General features: G+C 40.7%; 2 protein-coding genes across 4 annotated transcripts in view; one reads left to right on the forward strand and one right to left on the reverse strand.

Annotated features, from left to right (window-relative positions):
- The window catches only part of Snapc3 (small nuclear RNA activating complex polypeptide 3), a 45,108-nt gene that overhangs the window by 5,021 nt on the left and 16,253 nt on the right, over window positions 1-23,834 (forward strand). Inside the window, exons 3-10 of one of the 3 annotated variants that reach the window (XM_052176695.1) lie at window positions 1,454-1,538; window positions 7,538-7,642; window positions 9,733-9,882; window positions 14,091-14,173; window positions 15,751-15,915; window positions 17,220-17,327; window positions 19,255-20,422; window positions 21,027-21,148. In XM_052176695.1, the coding sequence (XP_052032655.1) occupies window positions 1,454-1,538; window positions 7,538-7,642; window positions 9,733-9,882; window positions 14,091-14,173; window positions 15,751-15,915; window positions 17,220-17,327; window positions 19,255-19,402 (844 nt within the window). In that variant the 3' untranslated portion in view covers window positions 19,403-20,422; window positions 21,027-21,148. Of the gene's footprint in view, window positions 1-1,453; window positions 1,539-7,537; window positions 7,643-9,732; window positions 9,883-14,090; window positions 14,174-15,750; window positions 15,916-17,219; window positions 17,328-19,254; window positions 20,423-21,026; window positions 21,149-23,834 lie in introns of those variants that run through there. The other 2 variants (XM_052176696.1, XM_052176697.1) reach the window with 2 other exon arrangements.
- Psip1 (PC4 and SRSF1 interacting protein 1) overlaps window positions 19,791-23,834 on the reverse strand; it is a 35,398-nt gene continuing 31,354 nt past the window's right edge. Inside the window, exon 16 of the mRNA XM_052176691.1 lies at window positions 19,791-23,192. Within this exon, the coding sequence (XP_052032651.1) occupies window positions 23,132-23,192 (61 nt within the window). The 3' untranslated portion in view covers window positions 19,791-23,131. The remainder of the gene's footprint in view (window positions 23,193-23,834) is intronic.

Here is a 23,834-nt window from a genome sequence, read left to right on the forward strand (position 1 = left end):
CTTAGAAGCAGTTACTCTACTGATCATAACACAGTTTCTAGAACTGGTTTCTAAATCTGTCTCCCAAGATGGGCATGTGGTGTAATCTGTAACCCAACGCTTGGGACACAGAGGCAAGAGGATGGAGCGAGCATTGGGAGCCCACATTGGGCTCCATGAGACCCTGGCTTCAAACAAACAAAAACCCCACTCCAGTAAAGGAACTCAGGTTCCTGCAGGGTTAATGCCAAGGCTTGGATAGGAAAAGTAGAAAATGAGTTTTGAATGCCTGTGGTTCCACAAGCCAAGTAATGTGTGTCCTCCTCCATCAAAAACAAAAGATAGAGCCTGTTGCCTGTGTGGAGCAACGATGACTATTTGAGCAACAACATAGTAGTAGATAGTAGTAGACTTTAACCCATGGAATAAAATGAGAGTAAGTGGAATTTGAAGAGAAATGAACAAAGGAGTAGGGGCAGGTTATTTCACAATACAATTCCAGTGTGTGTGTAGGAACACTAGTAGGCATATACCATTGTAAATGGTGTTTGGGGGTGTCATGTGGGTGCTAAAATTCATTTGCATTGTCTCAAAGTACCTCCCTCCAAATCTTTATCCATTTCAGAGAAAATAAAGTATTGTTCTAGTTGAGGCACTTGGCAGACAGAACTTAACTGAATTGTCAGTTAACATGACGAACACCAGATTCTTGAGATGGGCTGCACCCTGAGAAGGTGCCTCAGTCTTGTAAATGGTGTTCGCAAGATGCTGTTCACACCAGTCACATGTAAACGGAAGTCACCTATCTTAAGGGCATTCAGTAAACTGAATCAGTTGCACTCTTCTAGAGTGTTGGGATCATGAAGGAATCTAACAGGCTTGAAGAGACAAGGGAAAAATAACCAGTGCCAGTAGAAATCTGGAACAGGAAAAAAAAAAAGTTGTGTGTGATCTGGAAAACATCTGTAGGAAATAAATAATCTGTAGGAAAACAATAATCGTGCTGATGTTTTTTCTGTTCATGATTTTGTGATCCTAGAAGCCATTAGGAGGAGAAAGTTTGGGGGAGAGATATAAGGAGTATACTGTTGATGTTATTTTTGTAATTTAAGTCTAAAAGAAGTTTCAAATGAGAAGTTAAAAGATTGGGGATGGTCAGTAATAGAGTGCTTGCCTAGCATATATGACATTTTGTGTCATATTAACAGGTGTTAAATATTATATGCTAAGGCTTAGAGATAGCTCAGTGGTTAGACACACTTGGTGTTCTTCAGTTCCTGGAACCTACACAGAAGCTCTGTAACTCCCGTTCCAAAGGATCCATGTCCTCTTCTGCCTTGGAGGCACAGAGTACATGTGGCCACAGACATACATGCAGGCATTCACACATATAAAATAATTGTTAAAGGATATTTTAAGTAAATATTGTAGAGAGCGTGCAGACCATTTTATTTCCATGTGTATCTCTTGTCAGTGCAAGGAAGGGGATCTTGGACTATCGGGAAGAAAACATCACAATAGATCGCGCCTGTAGACAAGAGACATTTGCTTATGAAATGGTAAGTCTCAACTTTCCACGGTGCTCCCCCTTCCTGGGTGTGTCATTGACTGTTAGCATTGCCCACGGGATGGAAGGGACCACCCATCCCACTCCTTTTTTAGCTCTGCTGACTTTCCCTTTAGTTCAGTCTCACTGTTGACTTTCAACCAAATTCACCTGTCCACCACCCTGTTCCTGAAATTTTTGTTGTTTTGCTTCTGATTTTATTTTAACATATATTTTTGGGAGAGAGCATCAGATTTTGGAATGTGCTATGTAGACCAGGCTAACCTTGAATTCTCAGAGTCACCTGCCTCCATCTCCTGGGATTAAAGGCATATTGCATCAGGCCCAGCTTTTTAAACCGTCCTCTTAATCCATTGCTTCATGAATGAAACTCAAGAGTGGAAAAGGCTAGTGTTAAAAAATGAGGCACTAGGAGCCATGATGGTTCAGAAGCAGTCATATGCCACCCTTCTGGGCACTTGATAATGCATAAGGGCAGCTGCTGGCTTCCACCTTTCAGCCTGTGGTAGAATTGCATAACAGTCCACTCTGACTGGCCATGGTTGTACATGCCTGTACTGAGCACTCTCGAGACGGATAGGAAGTGTCCCTGCAAGTTCCACTTTATCCTGGTCTACTGAGCAAGGCTCTGGGAAGTAGGATCTCGGGCAGAACTCACTCAAAGAACACTCACTACATATTAGCTTTGTTGAAAATACCCTAGGGTCATAATAGGAAACTAAAAACATCTGTTAAGAATTAGTAAAATGAAAAATTTTTGCCGATTTCAAGGTTCAGTAAAGTAGCATGGGGCTGGCAAGCTAGCACTATAGGCAGAATGCTTACCACCGGTCCCCACAGTTTGTCAACTCCCGGGAACTCACATGGTAGAGAAAAAGTCTCCCTCTGGCTTCTCCACTCTCATGGTGGCATGTTTTTGCACCCATGCCCAGGCATACATACAAGAGGTAATAAGTATTTGAGGCTATAGTGATGGCTCAAATGACTGCTCTACCAGAGGACTGAGGTTGGATTCCCAGCACCAACATGGTGGCTAACAGTGGTTTATAATTCCAGTTCCATGGGGATAGATGCCCTCTTCTGGCCTCTGCAGGCATTATATGTACATGATACAAAGACATACTTGCCAGCAAAGTACTCATATACATTAAAAAAATAAAAAACAATGTAATACAAAAAAATTTTTTTAAAGACACTTTAGTGCAAGGCATGATATTGTTCTTCTTTAAATCCCAGCATTCAAGAGGCAAAAGTGGGCAGATCTCTGAGTCTGAGGCCAGGCCTGTAGCAAATTCTAGGCTAGCCAGGGCCACACAGTGAGACATTGTCTCAAAAATAAAAAGGACTGACTGACTAACTATTAGGTACATTCACAATAGTGTTTACTGTTCCTTATTTCCAGAACTTTTTTTTAAGATTTTATTTATTCATTTTATATATATATATATGATGAGTACACTATAGCTGTCTTCAGACACACTTGAAGAGGGCATCAGATCCCACCACAGATGGTTGTGAGCAACCATGTGGTTGCTGGGAATTGAACTCAGGACCTTTAGAAAAGCAGTCAGTGCTCTTAACTGCTGAGCCATCTTTCCAGCTCCTGCAGGACTTTTTTTTATTATCCTGACATACATTCTGTACCCAGTAAGGAGTGACTTAATCTCCTCTGTCTCTGGTACCCTCTGGTCTATGTTCTGTCTGTGTGAAATTGCTATTCTATAAACCTCATGTGAATGCGCTTAATGTGTTTTTTCTTTCTTTTTTGCTTCTTTGGGTTGGGTTGGGTTGGGTTGGGTTGAGTTGGGTTAGTTTGGTTTGGTTTGGTTTTTCTAGACAGGGTTTCTCTGTGTGTAGCTCTGGCTGTCCTGGAACTCACTCTATATACCAGCCTGGCCTCAAACTCAGAAATCCTCCTGCTTCTGCCTCCCAAGTGCTGGGATTAAAGGTGGTCCACCCAGCTACTTTTCCTTTTGTATGGTTTGACATAAAATTTAAAGGTTCATCCATGTTTTAACATGTGTGAGAACTTCATTCTGTAGCCCAAAGAAATCTTGTTACATGAATACACCATATTTTATTTGTTAATATGCTATTAACTTTTTAGTTGTTTCTACCTTTTGATTATCATGAATTATTGTTACTGTGAATATTGGAGTATAAGTAGGCGTTGGAGTCTATTTTTGTGATATACCTGGGGTGGAACTTCTGGGCACTATGCTGACTCTGTGCTTGTAATTTTTTGTTTGTTTGTTTGTTTGTTTTTTGGTTTTTTTCGAGACAGGGTTTCTCTGTGTAGCTCTGGCTGTCCTGGAGGCCACTCTGTAGACCAGGCTGGCCTCGAACTCAGAAATCCGCCTGCCTCTGCCTCCCAGAGTGCTGGGATTACAGGCGTGCGCCACTTCCGCCTGGCTTGAGGATTCTTTTTTACTCTTTTGATGTGCCGGGGATTAAAAATTGATGAGGTCAAGAATATGAATTTTTTGTTTCTGACTTTTGGAATATTTAAGGAATATTATCTAGCCCAGTACTATGAAGATTGCTCTTTGATTTCTCTGTAGTGTGTTAGAGTTTTTTTTAGTTTGTAGGTTAGGTCTTTGATTCATTTTGATTTACTTTTATTTAAATTTTATTTTATGTTTGGGTATTTGCCTGAATGTAGGTCTTTATAGCACCTGTATTCCTGGTTGTCCAGAGAGGCCAAAAAAGGGTGTTGGATCCCCTGGGACTGCAGTTTTAAAGGTGGTTGTAAACCCTATGTAGTTTTTGGAAACAAACCATGGTCCTCTACAAAAGCAGCAAATGCTCTTAACTGTTGAACCATCTTTCTAGCTCCAGTTTGAGTCAGTTTTAATATGTGATGTAAAAGGAAGATTGGCCTACATTCTTTTGTGCATAGCAACCAGGTAGGATTGCAAGGCATCCCTGCCCCCAAAGCATGGTTTCAAAATTATATATATATATATATATATATATATATATATATATATATATATATATATATATATATATATATATATATATATAGAGAGAGAGAGAGAGAGAGAGAGAGAGAGAGAGAGAGAGTGTGTGTACTTTTTTGTCTTTGTCTTATTAAGACCCCGGGTCTCACTGTGTAGCTCTGGCTAGCCTGGAACTTGCTATGCTAGCCCACCTCCATCTCTTCAGTGCTGGGATTAAAGGCCTGTACCACCCCACTGACACTCAGAATGATGTGGAACAATAATACATGGAAGGTATTCAATACTTTAGAAACAACAATTTCAGGAAAGGGTGACAAGATGAGTGTTATGTGGCTAAACAGTGTATAAAGATTCCATCCATCCCTCTCTTCCCGCCTCCCTCATTCCTGCCTGTTTCTTCCTAGGAAGCAGGAAACCCTTAAGTAGTCTCTCAGCATTGAGGGCCATGTGATCCCTTTTGTGAGCAGTCAGGAAAGGAACAGAAAGACAAATTTGGTCTGGGCTGAGTGCTTGCAAACCTGCCCAAGGCTGTGGGTTGGTATGACTTCCATCCCTGTGAGAAGTAAATAGGGTGTCTCACTAGAATTACTATCTCAATTTCACCACATAATGGTGAAATGATTAAGACATATAGTTGCCCAGTTACCTAAAGCCAAAGACTTTGGCCCAGAATTGACCTTTTTAGCACCTTTTAGAATGCCTTTCTGCTTAGCTGGTGTGTGCAGCAGTGAGGTTGTCAGCCATTAGAGACAGTGCCTTCCCCGAGCCACCCCCACAGCCCCTACTTTACTTCTGAATTTAGTAATTCAGTGTTTTGAAAGAACTCATGTTTGCTGGAGCAGTGGTTTAGTGGTTAGAAGCCCTCCTTCACTCTTCTCAAGGATCTGAGTTTGCTTCCCAGTATCCATAGTGGGAAGATACACCCTCCAAGGGATCCGACACTGCCACGGATACACTCACTCACAATACTGCTTTTGTTAACTTTTCTATTCTGTTTTTTCTACCTTATATTATGTCCTCTTCTCTGCTAACTTTGGAATTAGTTTGTTCTCCTCTTTGTTAGTTCTTTAACACAGTTGTTTTATGTGTAGATGTTTTCAGATATAGACTGCGTTTTTTACCATAGCTCTTCTATCTTTAAGTATATCTAGGCCTCACAGTGCTTTTTAACTTCCCTTGTGTATTTTTTTTTTCATAACTCCTTGGTTGTTTTTTGGTTTTTTCGAGACAGGGTTTCTCTGTGTAGACCTGGCTGTTCTGGAACTCACTCTGTAGACCAGGCTGGCCTCAAACTCTGCCTTCCAGAGGCCTCAGAAATCCGCCTGCCTCTGCTTCCCAAGTGCTGGGATTACAGGCATGCACCACCACTGCTCGGCTCCTTGGTTGTTTTACAAATGGTTTTTTTGTTTTGTGTTGTGTTGTTTTAATTTTATTTGTGTTGTTCATAAAGCCTGAGTGGCTTTATAAACATGAGTGCTGTGCCCTCAGAGGCCATCAGAGGGCATTAGATTAGAGGGAGCCAGATTTATAGGCACTTGTGAGCTTCTGGGCGTGAGTGCTATAACCCAAACTCAGGTCCTCTGCAAGAGCAGCACGTTCTCTTAGCCTCTGAGCCGCCTCTCCAGCCCCTTGTTTGGTTTTTGAGAAGGGTCTCTCCGAATAGCCCAGGCTGGCTTTAAACTTTGAAGTCTTCCTGCTCCAGTCTTCCCTTCCCACTTTGACAGGCAGCAGACCCAGACCACCATGCCTGGCTGTACTATGTATTTCTAAGAGTCCCAAGCATTTGGGACTTTGAGCTTGCCTTGTTACTGATATCAAGTATTATTGGTGGTTGGGGATACTTTGCACGATTTTGGTTCCTTGAACTTGGTGGTCTGACCTATAGAATGGTTTGTGTGCACTTGAAGGCAGCTGAAGGGTGGGTGGAGGGCGTTGCTTACTTATGTGCTAGGCTTTGTGGTACTCGCTTCTTCCACTGCCTAGTCAGTCTTGGAAGTATTTTAAGTAAAATATCAAAGTTCAGAATTGCTTTGGTTTTTTTAAACTCTCTCAGCTTTTGTTGCATATAATTTAGAATCCTTTTGCTCAGTGTCTGTCTGCAATTGTATGTCTCACAGCTGTATGACATTTATCAACATTTAAATACCCTTTTGTCATCTTATTGGAAGGCCTGTTTTGTCTGAGAGTAAAAGAGCCTACAGCGATTTTCTTTTGCTACAGTACCTCTCCCCTTTAACCCTGTTTGTGTCTTTACATGGAAACTGAGTCTCCGGTAGCTATCAGCTGAATGGTTTTGGTTCCTTAGGGGAGGCTCCTCTATTTATAGCTCCCTTAGTGGCTGGGAAGGAAGGGCTCACTCGAGCAGTCTGCTCTTTGTTCTCCCTTTATTTCCCTGTGTAGATTCTGAGTTGTGTGGTGTCTGTTTGATCCCACCTCCTTCCTTTTCAGCATATACTGAAGTGTCTTCTCAGTGTGTGTGTTTGGTCTGAAGGTCTATCTACTGCTGCAACTGCTTCCTCACCTCTGTGTGCCTGCGTTTTGTCTTCATCTCTTCTGCACAAAGTGGATACGCACTTTTGCCAGATAGAGAATCCTGAACAACTGTGTTCTTTCATGGTTTGAAGTGTATCATCTGACTTGTTTCTTGTCTTTTTCTTTGATGAGAAATGTGGTGTTAAATCAGTTGAGGAAGCAAGTACACTGTAGTTATTTTCAACCCAAGGTTGACTGGAGCCCTCATTGATGGTTCTGAGCTGTGTTGCTACTTTACTGAGTTATAGTAGCTGATTTCTTTTTGTTGTTGTTTTTCTGTTTTTTTGTTTTGTTTTTTTGGGTTTTTTTGGATTTGTTTTTTTCGAGACAGGGTTTCTCTGTATAGCTCTGGCTGTCCTGGAACTCAGTCTGTAGATCAGGCTGGCCTCGAACTCAGAAATCCGCCTGCCTTTGCCTCCCAGAGTGCTGGGATTACAGACATGAGCCACCACCGCCCAGCTATGGCTGATTTCAAGATCTCGTTTTCTTTCTTCAGGAATCTCATGCACTAGGGAAAAAACCTGAAAATCCAGAAGACATGATTGAAGAAGGAGAGTTTATCCTATCTGTGAACATCTTATATCCTGTTATATTTAATAAGGTCAGTGGTGAAACCTGGTTTTCATGGCTAAGTAGCTTTGAGTATTGGGGGTAGAACCTAGGACCCCCATTGCCTCCTAGGGAGGCACTTTATCACTATGAAGCCATAAGTCCCTAAAAGGACCTTTGACAAAGCATTTAATATTTGGAGTCCTATATCAGGTTTCAAAATAAATGTTAGCATATATAGTCTGATATTTTATTTTTTAAGACAAGATGTATTTGAGTTGTTTTAATAAATATTCTAACAATTTCAAAAGTTAAATTTATATCTCTTAACCAGTGATTACATTTGTAACACTGGAATGTGTAGCTGATTTTGCAGTAAAAACAAAGTATGTATACGAATCCATAGTGATTCTATTTCTATGAATTATTGAGGGGTTTATTTGGTTGTTTTTGCTAAATAGTTTGCTGGTGGAGGAATGGGATGAACTTCATTGAGATGCTAAGGAAGTTCCTTTTTGATATAAATACATAACCAGGAGGCCCGTGGTTCTTTTGTATCACTGTGAGACAAGCACTAGGATGGAAGCAGTTCATAGGAGGGCTCGGTTGGCATCTGTGAGAGACAAGCAGAGGCAACAGGGAGCAGACATGTCGGCCCCTGAAGCTGGAAGCTCAGAGCTGAGGGCTCACATCTCAAACAGCAAATAGAAAGCAGAGAGAGCAGATTCCAACAGGGCAAGTCTTAAAGCTCTCAAAACCCAGGCTCTGTGGTGGAGAGACGGCTCAGCAGTTCAGAGTAAGAACTACTTTTGCAGACAAAGTTCAGTTTCCAGCACACACACACATCAGGTTCCTCACAACCACCTGTCACTCTAGCACCTGAGAATCCGACATCCTTTTCTGTTGCATCATACAACTGCAGTCATGTAAAAGTAAATTTAAAAACATTGTCAGTGACATCCTTCCTGCAACAAAGCCACTCCTACTACCTCCCTTAACTGAACCAGCAACTTGGACCAAGCTTTCAAATCCTAGAGACCATGGCGGCACTTGTCATTCCAGCTACCACACCCAGTAATTTCTTAGAAGTCACTAATGAAAATAACTCTATTCTAGCTCGGCATGCACATACCCTACTCCTCCCCTTCTTGTACAGTGTGAGAATTGAAGGCCAGGCTTTGCACACGCTAAGCCTGCGTTAGATTCTGTATGTTTCTGATTCTTCACAGAGGCGTGTCTGAACTAATCCTTTATTTTATATGTGTATATATACATATACACATATATACATACACACACACACTCTGCACTTAAGTAGGCTTTGCGAAGCATCTTGGTCATACTAATTGCATTGCTTGGTATCTAAATTGACTGTTTTGAAAAATACAGTTTTTGGGGTTTATAGCTTGGGATAGGATGTAGATTGCTATCTTTAGTGATGTAACTTCTAATAAAATTCAAAAGACATTGCTGCTGGGTGATTTTGTATCCTAGAAGTCCCTAGTTTAGTAGTACCTTGATTGTTATCAGGAGTCTCATGGGCTTTTGATTTTGGGGGGTGAGTGGGTGGTGATAAGAGAGGTTAATATCATCAAAGTAAATCACAGCTCTTAAGGGTTTCTATAGGAAGGTCCTGGCGGGGAAGGGTAAACACTTTAGGATTGGTTGCTTTGAGTTCTGGGTTGCCGGGTTGTAAATGGCACTCCCATTCCCAGCACTCCACATGTATGGGGATACCACACACTTCTACCAAAGAGCTCTGTCTTACAAGAGCTTAGTAATGATACAGAATCTAAGACAACACAGAATGTCCACTCAGGAATGTGGTTTGTTTTCAGTACTATAGATCAAACTCAGAGCCTTGTACATACTAGGCAAGTACTATACTACTGAACCCTGATGCCAGCCCTAAAGGATAGGTCAAATTAAGAAAATCATGCCAGGCAACCATACCTTTAATGTCATCACTCGGGAGGCAGAGGCAGGTGGATCTCTTGCATTTGAGGCCAGTTGGAGCTACAGAGTGAGTTCCAGAACAAAAAGAAAAGAAAAAGAAAATTAGTAGCCTCTTTTAACGTGTCTTGGTAGCATTTGTGGTTAGCTGGTTTTTAAAATGGGTACTAATTCACTGTTTGACTTCAGCACAAAGAGCACAAACCATACCAGACCATGTTGGTACTGGGCAGTCAGAAGCTCACACAACTGAGAGATGCAATTTGCTGTGTCAGTGACCTCCAGATTGGTGGAGAATTCAGCAGCGCTCCAGACCAAGCCCCTGAGCACATCAGCAAAGTAAGATGACCTTCCTTTCCCCTTGGAAGAGAAGAAAGTGATGGCAAAGGACATAGTGATTGCTCCAGCAGGGTGCCAAGTGGTGAATGACTGTTCTCATTGTCCACCGCATGTACTGAGGTCCTGTCTCCCCATCCGCCATCCCTAGAGCCTTTCAGAGGTAGCACTGTGCTCACGTCTCACCATTACAGCTCTTCCAGGATACTATCCTTTTGAGCTACTGCTAATCAGCTCACTGTCTGACCAGTCACAAAGTAGCACTATTGCTTCCTTACTCATTTTTTGGTCCTAGGGATTAAACCAAGTAAGCACTTAGAACTGAGTTATAGCCTCGGCCTTATTATTGCTTTAGCCTTGTTCTTCATTCTTTCCTCCTTAAAATGCTGTAAGATTTTCAGACCACTTTTACTACCTCCAGGAAAAGTTTGGAGTTGGCCAAGAGCCTTGCACCTGGTACTCACTGCCTCTAGGGCTGAAAGTACACAGGCTGGTAGCAGACAGATGGCCCGGAGTTGATCTCTCCAGTTGTTTCCTGGTAATGGCACCTCTTGAGGAGGAGCTAAGTATCAGGCAGGCTGCCCAGAACCCTCAGAAGCAAGGGTTTACCTAAGGAAACAGAGCAGCCTGAGGTTGCGGACTGTCAAGACAGAGAAGGATTGCTCTGGTTCTTTTTCATGGTGCAACCTTGGCAGAGAACCTTGGATTTCCTTGCCCACTAAGGAGATGGTATCTCTGCAGGCCCAGGAAAGGACATCTGAAGCAAGTAGGATGAGGTAGAATTTGGAAAAGACTCAAAAGGCACTCTCCTGTCTCCATCAGCTGTGTACATTTTTAATTCTTTGATTTTGAGTCCTGTTAACTAAGCTTTCCACAGTGAATGTGTGTATCTGCTCCATGCTCTTGTTTTGAGTATTTCAGTGTGGTAAGAGGCAGATCACCATGCATGGGGGGGGGCGGGGGCGGGGACGGGGACGGGGACGGGGTCGGGGTGTCATGGTCACATTTACAAACGTGGTTGCAGGCTTTTCTTGTGTATTACAATGTCCTGGTGCTGTTTGTGTGTCCGCCCTATAGACACATCATATTCTGGTCTTTTCAGTGACTTACGTGGAGATGAGTATCACGGCTCATGAAGAAGAGATTACACTAAATGTTTGTGGTTATGTTAAAAATGGTTTTAAGATCCTTAAACTCTACTGAACTCCATGTCAGTGCTTGTGGAGTTAACTGCAATGATAAAAAGAAACAAATGGAATTTTAAGAAAATGGGTTTCTTTTCTTCAAGGAAGACAGCATTGATCTTTTGAAAGCTTTCTTAACTCTACCAAAAAAGAAGGTATAGCTCTAAATAAATGTGAGCTGGGTATGGTGGTGATGTCTTTAACCTCAGCACTCAGGAGGTAGAGGCAGGCAGATCTCTGATTTCAAGACCAGCCTGGTCTGTAAAAGTATTTTTTTCCTCCTGATGTAATTGTTCTTTCAGAGGCTTACTGCCTCCACCTGCTAACCTAGGCCTAGTCCTGGAAGCTCCTAGCATCTTACAATCTAATCTAGGCCTAGAATGTTTTCAGCCTCTGAAACTTTCTGCTAAATAAGCTCATCCTTTCTAGTTCTTTCTGATCTCTGGCTGCTGGTTCAACTCAGCTGCTCTGGCTCAAACTCTTCTCCAAGCTGACTGATTGAACCTGTCTTCTCTCTCCGCCTCTGCTGAATGGCTCTGCCTGGCCCCATAGCAGTGTGTTCTAGTCTTCGGTCTCCTTGTCATTCTGTGGCTCTTTTTGCCTTCACCTGTATCTAACTTGTTCTCTTCGGCCTGTCTCTGTAAGACTCTCCCAGTAAAACTGCCCTTTTCCTTTTCTGTACTGTCCCTTAAGTAACGTCCCTTTCCTCTCTCCTTGTGAGGGACAGACATATCCTATTCTGTCAGATCTTTCTCTGATTGGTCACTTTGTCTACCGCTCACATTCAAACATGGGTGTTTCCTCTAAAAACTTTACCTTCATTGTTTGGGGTTAAAGGTTTGTGCTAAGGGCTGAGCCATACCACAACCAGTAATTTCCAGTAAATAACACAATCTAGGGGTTCACAGTGTGATCAATATTCTGTAACACTGGTCTACATAGCAAATTCCAGGACATCTAGAGATACAGAGATCTTTACTTGGAAAAAAAAATTACCATGAAGACTCCCCTTTTGTAGTAACCTATCAGCATTGGTCAGAGCAGTTATGTAGGTGCTGGGAAGGAAACACAGTTCCTCTGGAAAAGCAGCAAGCGCTTGTAACCACTAACCAACCTATCTAGCCCCCATTGTCTTAGTATTTGTACATCTGCAGCTACATTCTGTTTGTGTACTAAAATAATAGTTTGATCATTGAGCACATGTCATGTGCCTAGTATATGCTGGCCTTAAAAAGAATTGCCACCATCTTTATAAGAAAAAGAGCAAGGTCCCTAGCTGCTCAAGCCCAGCAATCAGCGGTGGGGCCAGAGTCAGAGTCTTGTTTCTCCTTCAAAGCCCGCAGTTCCTTTGCCCTGCTGCTGGCAGTGTGCTGGTTGGGGATGACTTTATTTGATGAATCACAGTGTGATTAACTCACCAGCAGGCTTCTACACAGGGCCTTGTGGGAAATTCATCTGTTCAGAAATCTGTTTTGCTTTTTGTTCTTCAGCAATGTCTTAGAAATGTGTATTTACGATGTTAAAAGCATTTAGAAGAACAGATTCCAGTGTATGAAGTATTGACTGAACTTAACATGTTTTTGTTGATGTTACTGGGTTTTTTTTGAGACAAGGTCTCTATATATTTTTGGCTGTCCTGAAACTGTAGACCAGGTTGGCCTGAGTTCACAGAAATCTGTGCCTCACCCTCTCAAATGCTGTGCATCACCACAACCTGACGAGCCTTTTTTGTTTTGTTTTGCTTTTTTAAGACAGGTTTTCTCTGTATAATAGTCCTGGATGTCCTGGACTTGGTTTGTAGACCAACAGGTCTTGAACTCAGAGATCCCCCTGCCCTTGCCTCCTAAATGTTGGTATTAAAGGTGTATACAAGGCTGAGGCCAACATCTTTATGAGCCTTAGATGATTTCACTGACATTTGCATTTTACGGTATCGTTGGCTGTTGGGTTTGTTTTTTTCTCATTTGTAAGGTTTCTGTTGGAAATTTTTCAAATAAGTAATCAATATAGAGAATAGTATAATGATCCCCATGTTTTCATTACCTATGTTCAATACTTTTTAGCTTTTTCCAAAACTATTTCGTGTTAACATCATTGCACCCCAAAGAAAAGTGAAACCGAGGCCCCAAGTTCTTATGTTTTGGTTGGTTCCATGGCCTGTATCCCACTAGCAGTTGGTTGTAGGCTGCTTTTACAGAGAAGTGCAACTCTTACAGTGAGCTAGACTATTAGCAGTCATTGTTCATGGGCCATAACTTGGATAATGACAGTGCATTTAATTAAGTCTGGTGTGATTCAGAATCGACACTACTTGTGCCTACTATTACATAATATGGCACAAGAACAGAAATCCTGGTGGTGTATGTCTTTTTTTTTTTTTTTTGGTCTTTTGGATTTGGTTTTTTCGAGACAGGGTTTCTCTGTGTAGCCCTGGCTGTCCTGGAACTCACTCTGTAGACCAGGCTGGCCTCGAACTCAGAAATCTGTCTGCCTCTGCCTCCCAGAGTGCTGGGATTACAGGCGTGCGCCCCCACCGCCCTGCGGTGTATGTCTTTAATCCCATCTATCAGGACGCAGATCAGGTGGCTCTCTGAGTTGGATGCCAGTCTGATTTACACAGTTCTAGGACACCAAAGGCTACACAAAGAAATCCCACCCCCCCACCCCATCCATGCCAGGGAAATATATAACTAGAGATCTTTGTCATTATGAGGAACGCATCAAAGCTACTGCTGTTGTTTCTAGTTCTGACTAAAAAATAGCTGCTCATGCAGGCTGCAGAGAACTACGAATGATGAAGCTGACCAGATTCCATTTGGGTTCCTTTCTCAAGTCTCAGAACCCAGGTTTAAATCAAGCCTAATGATTAAAATAGCAATAGGATAAAGCTGAAAAAGAGCCCACGCTCACGCGCTCACACACACGAGGTCCCACTCTGAGTTGTCTGGTGTTGTGGTTTTATATGTATGGTGGATATTTGAAGTCTTATGACTGGGCTTTCATTAAATACTATTTGTTTTATTGTAGGACCTATACAAGTCCGCTTTTTTTTATTTTGAAGGAACATTTTATAATGACAGAAGATACCCTGAATGCAGAGACCTGAGCAGGTACTACTCCCAAAATCTTGTTTTTTTTTTGTTTTTTTTTTTTTGTTTTTTTTTGTTTTGAGGAAGGGATTCGCTATGTATCCCTTGATAGCCTAGACCTTGGTTTATCCTCTTGCTTCTACCTCCCAAATTAAAAACTAGTTAATATACAAATGTTTTTAGTCAACCTCCCCCCCTTTTTTTGAGATAGGGTTTCTACCCACCTGCCTCCTGAGTGCTGGGATTAAAGGCCTGTGCTGCAACACCCAGCCTATTTCTAACTCTTAGTGACATTTCCATAAATCTTACTGCTGTATATTTAAGGATTCTATCCCCCTCCCTCAAGGAATTGTTAAGTTTGAATGTTTCATACCTCTATAAACATAAGGTACTCATTATCTTAGATGATAATCGCTCAATATTTTTCTTCAAAGATTTATTACTTGTATGGGGGGGAGGTGACATTGTGTGCCAGGTGGTGGTAGAGGAGGACTTTGGATGCCCTGGAGCTAGAGTATGTCAGGCCTGTGGAAGAGCAGCACACATTTACCCACTAGCCACCTTCACACTCTCTTTGCAGTATTTTTTCTGCATGTCTCATACATATGGATATGTGTGTGTGATGTTTAGGTAATGAATATGGAAGTTCATCTCTAATAGCATTTTGTTAGCACTGTTTCATTATCAGTAGCCATATCCTTCCATGTACTGGTTCCAGTCATTTTCTAGCTAGTTTTAACTTCTGTGGGTGATAGCTATCAGTACTTTCCATAAATAGTCATGTCCCTCAAACCAGTCTGACCTCTAACAGAGAGCCATCTGCCTCTGCTTCCCAACTGCTGGGATTAAAGGCGTGCACCATGGCCACCACCACCCAGCACCATATTTAGAATTTTAAGCTAAGAAATACTAATACTCTAATCTCAGTACATGTTAAAATTTTTGTTAAAAAAACAAACAAAAACCCCTGTTGACCTGTTGTCAAAAAAAAGAGAGAATGAAATGTGGCATTGTTCCACGCTTGTGTTCACATCTACAGCCTTCACAAAGCTGGCCCTACTGAAAGGATAACAGGTCAGTGGGGCAGACAGGAAGGCGTGGTGGCTCCGAGCTCTAATCCCAGCAGGTGGGAAGCAGAGGCAGGAGAATCTCTTAAGTTTAAGGCCAGCCTGTCCTACAGAGTCAGTTATATAATAACTGGCACCCAGTGCTGTATATAATGAGGCCTGGTTTTAAAACACAAACAATATCCCAAGATTAAAAAAGAACTTTTTACAGATAAAAAGTTTGGTGTCTAATCCCCTGCAAACCTCCTCCCTGGGGGAAGAACTTTTTTTTCCTGTTAGTTTGGGTCTCTGTGTGTGCTATGGGATGTGAGCAGAGAAAACTGGTGGGAGTCTTCCAATGTAAACCCAGGTCTACTGGGTTGATGACTACTGGCTCAAACTCACTGTTCCTGCTCCAGTGTTTATTAACTACTACGGCAACCCCTCTAGATGGCAACCATCCATTTCATTAGTAGTCCAGATTGTATGTAATTGCACACAATCTTTTCTTTTCTGTTCAAGTTCTAATAACAATGCTCTTCCCCCAAACAGAACTATTATAGAGTGGTCAGAGTCCCATGATCGAGGATATGGAAAATTTCAGACCGCTAGAATGGAAGATTTCACATTTAATGACTTGCACATTAAACTTGGCTTTCCTTACTTATATTGTCACCAGGGAGACTGTGAGCATGTTGTTGTCATCACAGACATAAGGTATGTGACATCATTTAGAATATTTTACCTTAAAGATGTCTTTTTAAAAAAATTATTGGTGGTACACGCCTTTAATCCCAGCAGAGGATTAAAGGGAGGCAGAGGCAGGCGGATTTCTGAGTTCGAGGCCAATCTGGTCTAAAGAGTAAGTTCCAGGACAGCCAGGGCTACACAGAGAAAAACAAAAAACAAAAACAAACAAATTAGTTGGGAGGGGAGGAAGGATACATACTCCTGCTGGAGTGTGAGGTCATAGGGCTGGTGCAGAAGCCTGTCCTTGCACCATGTGGGTCCTGAGGCATGAACTGACGTCATTATGCCTGACAGCATCTAACTGCTTGTCTGTCTCTTTAACGGTACGAAAGTGTAATTTACCTGTGTGGCTTAGCGTGGGTGAAGCAAATGTATACTTTCCATTCAGTTGGAAACAGTGACAATTTTTAGGAAAATCTAGACTAGACATGGTAGTGTGGGCCTATAATCCTGGCACTTGGGAAGCAGAGGCAGGCTGATTTCTGTGAGTTGTAGGCCAGTCTGTTTGTAGTTCAAGTTCTAAACAGAACTACATTAAGAGACTCTTGGCTAGGGGGCCAGTGAGATGACTCAGTGGTTAAGAGCACTGACTGCTCTTCCAAAGGTCCTGAGTTCAAATCCCAGCAACCACATGGTGGCTCACAACCATCCATAGAGATCACACACCCTCTTCTGGAGTATCTGAAGACAGTTACAGTGTACTTACATATACTAATAAATCTTTTAAAAAATGTATATGAAAGTATTTACTGGAGGATTGAAATCCTGTAATTTTTAAGTTTCTCAGTTTAATCAAAATCATAGTCATTCTGTAGAGGAAGTTAAATAACTTTCAAAAAATTGAATAGTTTAGTATTAAGGGGCTGAGGAAATGCCCCATACATAGGCATGTACACCTACCTCAGAGAGAAAGTATTCCACAAATAACACTGCTATGTTAAAACTGATGGAACTCTGATGCTGGAATACATTTAAAATAAAAACACTATATGCAGTAATTCCTAGAATGACACAGCATGTTAACATAAAGGGAATTGAGAAATCAACTCTATTCATTCTGAAAAACTCTCTGGGGAAAGTGTTCAGTTATGCAGGTGATTGCCCATTAATAAGCAAGCTAGACAAGACCTCTACTACTAAGTCACAACCCTCAGCAGTGGGTATTCTGTAAAATACAGCCTGCATAAATGGCAGGCCAACCATGTTCCTAATGTTGCTGCAGAACCCGTAGAGTTGCATTTCAATTTCTTCATGTATTTTCCCCATGAAAGGCTTGTACATCATGACGACTGCTTGGACAGAACACTTTATCCCCTTCTTACCAAGAAGCATTGGCTATGGACCAGAAAATGTTTTGTCTGTAAGATGTATACAGCTAGGTAAGTGATGCTTTTCTTTCCTTTAAAAACTACTGGTTTTCACAGTAATTTAGTACTCTGGAGATCATGGTTTTATCTACTAGAATCATTTTCTGGTCAGTGCAGTTTGCTTAAAATTAACATATTGTTTTGTACAAAGAATTGAACACAGATCGAGCTGCCTGCTAATGAGCATGAGTATACTTGATTATAACCCCTATAATATTTTAAGACAAGGAAACATGAAGTTCAGAACAGACTTAAAGGTTGTAAGGAGCCGTGTGTGCTTTGTTCCTGTCATTACAAAATCAGTTTCATCTCACTTTTACGATACAGAAATAACACCAGTCATTGTGGATCTGTAGTTCCTCATGAGGATGGGGCAGGAAGAGTTTCTATTTAATGCTGGCCTGGGCAGCTTAGCAAGCCCTTAGCTCCAGGATAAAAAGTGAGAAGGTCGGGGGAGTATATCACGTGGTAGCAGACTTGTGTGTGCAGGCTGTTTAGACGTCTTGACTCAGTGCTATCAGCACCTTACACACTGACAATTTTTTTTACTTTTAAAAAGGTCAGGGTCTCCTGTAGCCTGAGCTGACTGTCTTCCTCAAACCATCTGTGTAAAAAGACTCAAACCTTGAATTTCTGATATTTCTGTCTTCACCCCTTGAGTGCATCATCTTTCCCTAGCTGATTCTTATTAACCAGAGCCCAAGTTTGGAAACTACTCAGGGAAATAGTTGGGAATTTAGAATATTGAGTTGGCTTTGAGTTCTTTATCATAGTATTTATCTAAAGTACTAGGGAAATAGAAATGATGCCAAAGTGAAAATCGTGATTTCATGTGACCAGTGATATCCCAATGCATGAGACAATCTCAGGTAAATATTATAATCCAAACTTGGCAGTTTTATTGTCCTCAAATCTCAGTTAAAATGCTTGCATCCCCAACTGACCAGTCTTTGCTAAATTAAGAATCATACACAAGGCCCCTGTGTACGGATGTCTAGGCTTTAATGGCACAATAAGGTAAGATGTCTTCAATCTTCGCTACATTGTAAAATAACTGGAAGAACATGGACATGGTCTTCAAGAATTCTATACACTATAGAATTCTATACACTATATTCTTTCTACATATATTCTATACTAATAAATGTGTAAATTTGCCTCATTTTAAAATAATTATCTGGGTATGTGGACACATGCTTATAATCCCAACAACTGGGACAAGGGGATCATGATTGTATTAAGGCAACCCTGGATTACATCACTAAATTAAGGAAGTCTGTTGGGGTCTGAGGCATAGAGTGGATTAATAGAAAGGAGAGAGGGAGAACTTAAAGGACAGTTATGCCGGCTGGGCAAGTGTGTGTGGTACTAACAGATCATTTCCTTACCTTAAGAAATCATCTCAGCTAATAGTTCTGCAGCATTCCTTGTTGGTGTCCCTACTGTGTTGGTACTGTCTGTTGAGGCAGTAGTGAGAATGTTCTTCCTGTACTGTTATAGGACAGTGGTTCTCAACCTCCCTAGCCGTGAACCTTTAATACAGTTCTTCATGTGGTGGTGACCCCCAACTATAAAATTATTTTTGTTGTTAACTCATAACTACAATTTGACTACTTGTAAGTATCTGATCTGCAAAATAACTGCTATGTGACCCCTATGAAAAAAGAGTCCTTCAAACCTTGCCCCCAAGGGGTCACGACCCACAGGTTGACAACCACTGTTAGAGAACATAAATCATAGAAAGTTGAAGCATTTAAAAAAAAAAATGTGCCAGGCAGTGTTGGTGCCAACACTTGGGAGTGGATTTCTGAGTTCAAGGACAGCCTGGTCTATAGAGTGAGTTCCAGGACAGCCAGGGATATACAGAGAAACCCTGTCTTGAAAAAAAACAAACAAAAAAACCCTGCTATAATATACTTTTTTTTTTTTTACACTACAGATGGGTGACGAACAATGACACCTTTGCACCAGAGGATCCATGTTTCTTTTGTGATGTTTGCTTCAGAATGCTCCACTATGATTCCGAAGGCAACAAACTAGGGGAATTCCTCGCTTATCCTTATGTTGACCCAGGAACCTTTAATTAGTAACACTAATATATACATTTTTTCCTACTACAGTTTAGTTAATACATTATTTATTACAAGGGGTTGTTATGGCTTTTTACTTAAGTTGTTTATATTATGGAGATGTAGAAATGCTTTTTTGTATTTTGAATATATAAACCTTGTCAGAAACACAACTTCTGATTCTTTTCTCCGAGTCCTATGCATTCTGTACCCTGAATGGATTTTGCTAATGGTAGCATGCAGTTAATAATGCATCACGTATGGTAGTCTTTTAAAAGAAATCTTTGAAGGATGTGAGAGCTACAGCTTCTACTGTGAAGCTTCCAAGGTAAAGACCCTTCAAATATCTGTAGTAAGAAGAAATTAAAAACAAATTATTTGGTAAGCAACACAAAATCACGAGTAGTTACAATTTAACATTGGGCTCTTATATTTTGAAAGCAGACATTAGGCACATGATATGACAATGAATCTAAGTCACACTCACAGTATTGGTGAGGGCGTGTTCCTTGACAGTCACAGAGATAGATGGACTGAGTTCAGAATATCAGTTAAGGCACAGCTGGAGAAAACACTGGCGGACTCCACGTCGCCACGGACATACCATGAAGCATGGCTCACTTTCACAAGACTACTACTGTTGGTCAGGGAACAATTGCTAAGAAGAAAAGCTCTTTCCTGGCTCAGCTCTTCCCACTCGTCTGCCCCCGTATTATAGCAAAGGCTTCTCATTCTGAGCTATAGAAACAGAACACTTCTAAACAAATCTATCAAAATATTTTGTGGAAACTTTTGGGGTAGAAAATTATATGACTTTGAACTATTACTTTCTCTGTCCTAGGTTTAAATTAAATTCAGCCGAATCCTACATTTCTCTGGATGGCTAAGAACAATTTATCATATAAATAAACCAATGAAGCCTAAACATCTGTTTAAAAGATTTTGAAGTTTAAAAGAAGGTGAAGCACGTTTCATGGATGTAAATGTTACAAATCCAATTATGGCGACTGACATGGAGCTGACAAGCGCCTGCTTGTGGTATGTCTGCAAGTATTCTCATTTAGAGCCGTAGGCAACACACCGCCAAGGCTGACTTACATTGTTTTGAACAGTGTTAAGCACCCTGAGGATTCTGCTGCATAATCAATCGCACATTCATGATGAATGCTTTTTACTCAGTCCCCAGGTTATTGTGGCTGTTTATGTGGGTCTCGTACTACTGAGCGTATTCTCAGGAAGTAAGCTCAAGCAAGTTAGCCCTGATTCATGTATAATGCTAACTACTCCATTTTACTAGACAAAGATGACAGATATTACTCTATGAAGCCTTCCATTGTGAGGGTGGTGATTAGGGAAGGCCAGCCATGCTACTGTACCTATCAATTACATAGTGTCCCAGCTAGTCACACCAAAGAATTCCAACTGTATACTGACAAGCTATAATGCCTGTCAGGGACCATTCCTGTGGATACACCTGCATTGGAAATGGGTGTTTCCTCAAGCATCTTGCTTATGCTTCACAAGTCTTTAAGGATGACTATACGTGGCAGTTTTACAGCAGGGGACAGTCATCTCTAATATCTGGTGGAGAATTACATGACACAAATTTAAGCACATTTTTTAGTTACTCTCATTTCTTAAGGGTCTCAAGCTACAATTTTGCTATTTGCATATTCTCTGACCAGTGGAATAAAACTCGTTCATTGAAGCCCTTGCTCTACATACAGGATGGCAGACCTGTCTTCACCTGGCATCTTTACTCAGGTAAGTTGATATGAATAGGAACATTTTTAGTGTATTGCATCACGGTCTTGGTAACATCTATTATGCTATTGGATTCCTAACTAGAATAGCAAATGTGGTCAGATGAGCTGTGGTCAAATTGTTTATACATAAAGGCTTGCAACCAGATTCTTTCACTAGGAGGATATCGGAAATTGATCCAAGCAGCTGAGAAATCAAAATAGGCATCCATATGTGCACATTATCCATGCATATTATACACAGTGGGAGAGGCAGCTATCTCATTGACTAGATCTCTTACTTCAGCCATTGTTTAACCAAATACATTCTAAATAAGTCTGTGAATTAGCCTTACAGACAGCTGTGCTTGAAAATGAACATTTTTGGAGCAAGGCAGCCTCCCGAGGAGGGACCCAGCCTATAAGTGCTGTTGGCGTTCTGTGGCTTAGATGAAACTAACACCTGGGGTTAGAAAGGGAGGTGAACAGAAGGCAGGTAGGTGACACAGTTCTCTCCTGAGCTCCTGTGTCCTCTAGCAGGGTCTCAGTGATAGCTAAGGAGAACACTACTACTTCCTTAGCAGGAAATCCAGAATTCTTTTAGTAATAATAATTTACTAATTGAGTTTGGTAGAAAAAACTTTTTAATTAAAACAATTTACACATCAACACTTATGGCTTAACTAGAATAATTTTTGTCCAAGTTTAAAATGTACTAAGGACAAAACAGAGACTGGTGTATATATAATGTACAGTGTTTGCTCAAAACAGTAGTTAAAGTGTAAGAGTTATCAAAGCAAAAGTCCAATTATTGAAGTAATTTTTACATAGATGAAAATAATTATCTGAGAAATCAAGAACATATTTAATCGCATCGCACACAAACACTGGTATTAAGTCACTTTCCTATGGAATTTCAAAGCATAAGGATGAAGTTTTCTACCTAATAAAAAAGCACAACTGACCTGATTCCTCAGAATACCTTTGAAATGTTATCCCTTAATTTAACAGTGATAGTCTATGTTGGTGTGTATGGACTGTCTATCTGGTCTACCTTGGAGCAATTGATGTTTGTTTTTTCTGTATCCTCTGATATGTCTGATAGAGAAACTAAAAATCCCATTCCATTATGGCCTTGTTTTCAATTAGGTTAGTTTCCTTATTTACTACTTATAAGCATCATGGGTTGATTCTAATTTAAAAAAGAAAACACACACCTTAATGAGTGTAAGATTAAAAACAAACTAGTTTTAGGTTTTTGTGATTAGTAGCTAGCTATAAAGGATTATAGATGGATTTCCTATACATATATGTAGATATAACCAGTCTGTTCTCTTTAGTTCTAATGCCACTGAAATCCCAGTCGTAAAACTAAATTACTTTCAAAAAAGTAAATGAATTTGTACCTTCTATAACAACCTGGTGGATATCTAGTTGTCATACAGACTATACATTATTACATAGAGGCAAGCTAATGTAGCACAATGGACTGAGGTTAGCTTCTGATAAAAGGAGTGAGTACTTAGAAGTAACATTCATTTTATCATCCATAAAAATGCTCAACTTCTAAAAAACCCACAAACAGTGAAAAGACAGGTCTGGTAAATCCAATATTTGTAAAAACTATGCACAAAACCCACAGTATTTGGGAAAGAGAAAATATTTATACAAGTAGCAGTTTTAAAATGTAACCGCCCTACTACCAATTACACATTAACATCCACACTAACTGAAAATGCACTACATTCATGTCTATAAAGCAGGTTAACCTCTCTAGGTAGGTTTCCCTTACTCTTAAACTAGATGATGGAGTTGTTAATACTGCACAGGGAAAATTAGCAATAATTGACTTTTACACAAATATAAAGGGTTTTTCTTCCCCCAACTACTTAAACATCAAAACCTACGCTTATAAAACTTTAAACCATTCAGCAGCCTAAGTATTCCAAATGAAGTCACTCACAACAGACTTCTCATATACTCTTTACATCTCACGTCTGCCAACCTAGTTATCTAGTGTAGACTCCTTCAGAGATAGTTCAGCTTCTCTTTCTTCTCCAGGTGGCCTAAAATAAAGAGAAAAAAAAAATCATTACAACTAGGCTTTGGATTTCTCTTGAGCAAGGAAGGAAGACTGACCCACCCACAAAACACTGCTAACAAAGTAATACACAGATCTGGTGAGATAATCCTAAGGAAACATTTTAGATCTGGCCCTACTTTTGTGATGACAACATAAAATTGTTTTCCTTTATTGAGTTCCAACCTAGATTCATTTGATGAGATGGGTTCTGGACTCATAGAAAGCTACAATTTTCTGACAGATAGAGATTGAACACAGAGCCTTAACCACTTAACATATCCAGTTCTTCCTCCTGACTTTTTAATTCAAAACTTTAAACATTAGTAAGACTAGAGCTGGAGAGATGACTCAGCGGTTAAGAGAACCGATTGCTCTTCCACAAGTCCTGAGTTCAAATCTCAGAAACCACATGGTGGCTCACAACCATCTGTAATGGGATCCGATGCCCTCTTCTGGTATGTCTGAGACAGCTACAATGTACTCATGTCCATAAATAAAATCTTTTAAATAAATTTAGTAAGGCTAAATTTTTACACACCAACAATTCCAGCATTCCAGAGGCAGACATTTCTGTGGGCTCAATATTCAAGTTACAACAGTTGGGAAAGTCAGGGCAGGGGAGGAT

Source organism: Apodemus sylvaticus, chromosome 3 (assembly GCF_947179515.1).
Source record: "Apodemus sylvaticus chromosome 3, mApoSyl1.1, whole genome shotgun sequence".
In the NCBI taxonomy this organism is placed as follows: domain Eukaryota; kingdom Metazoa; phylum Chordata; class Mammalia; order Rodentia; family Muridae; genus Apodemus; species Apodemus sylvaticus.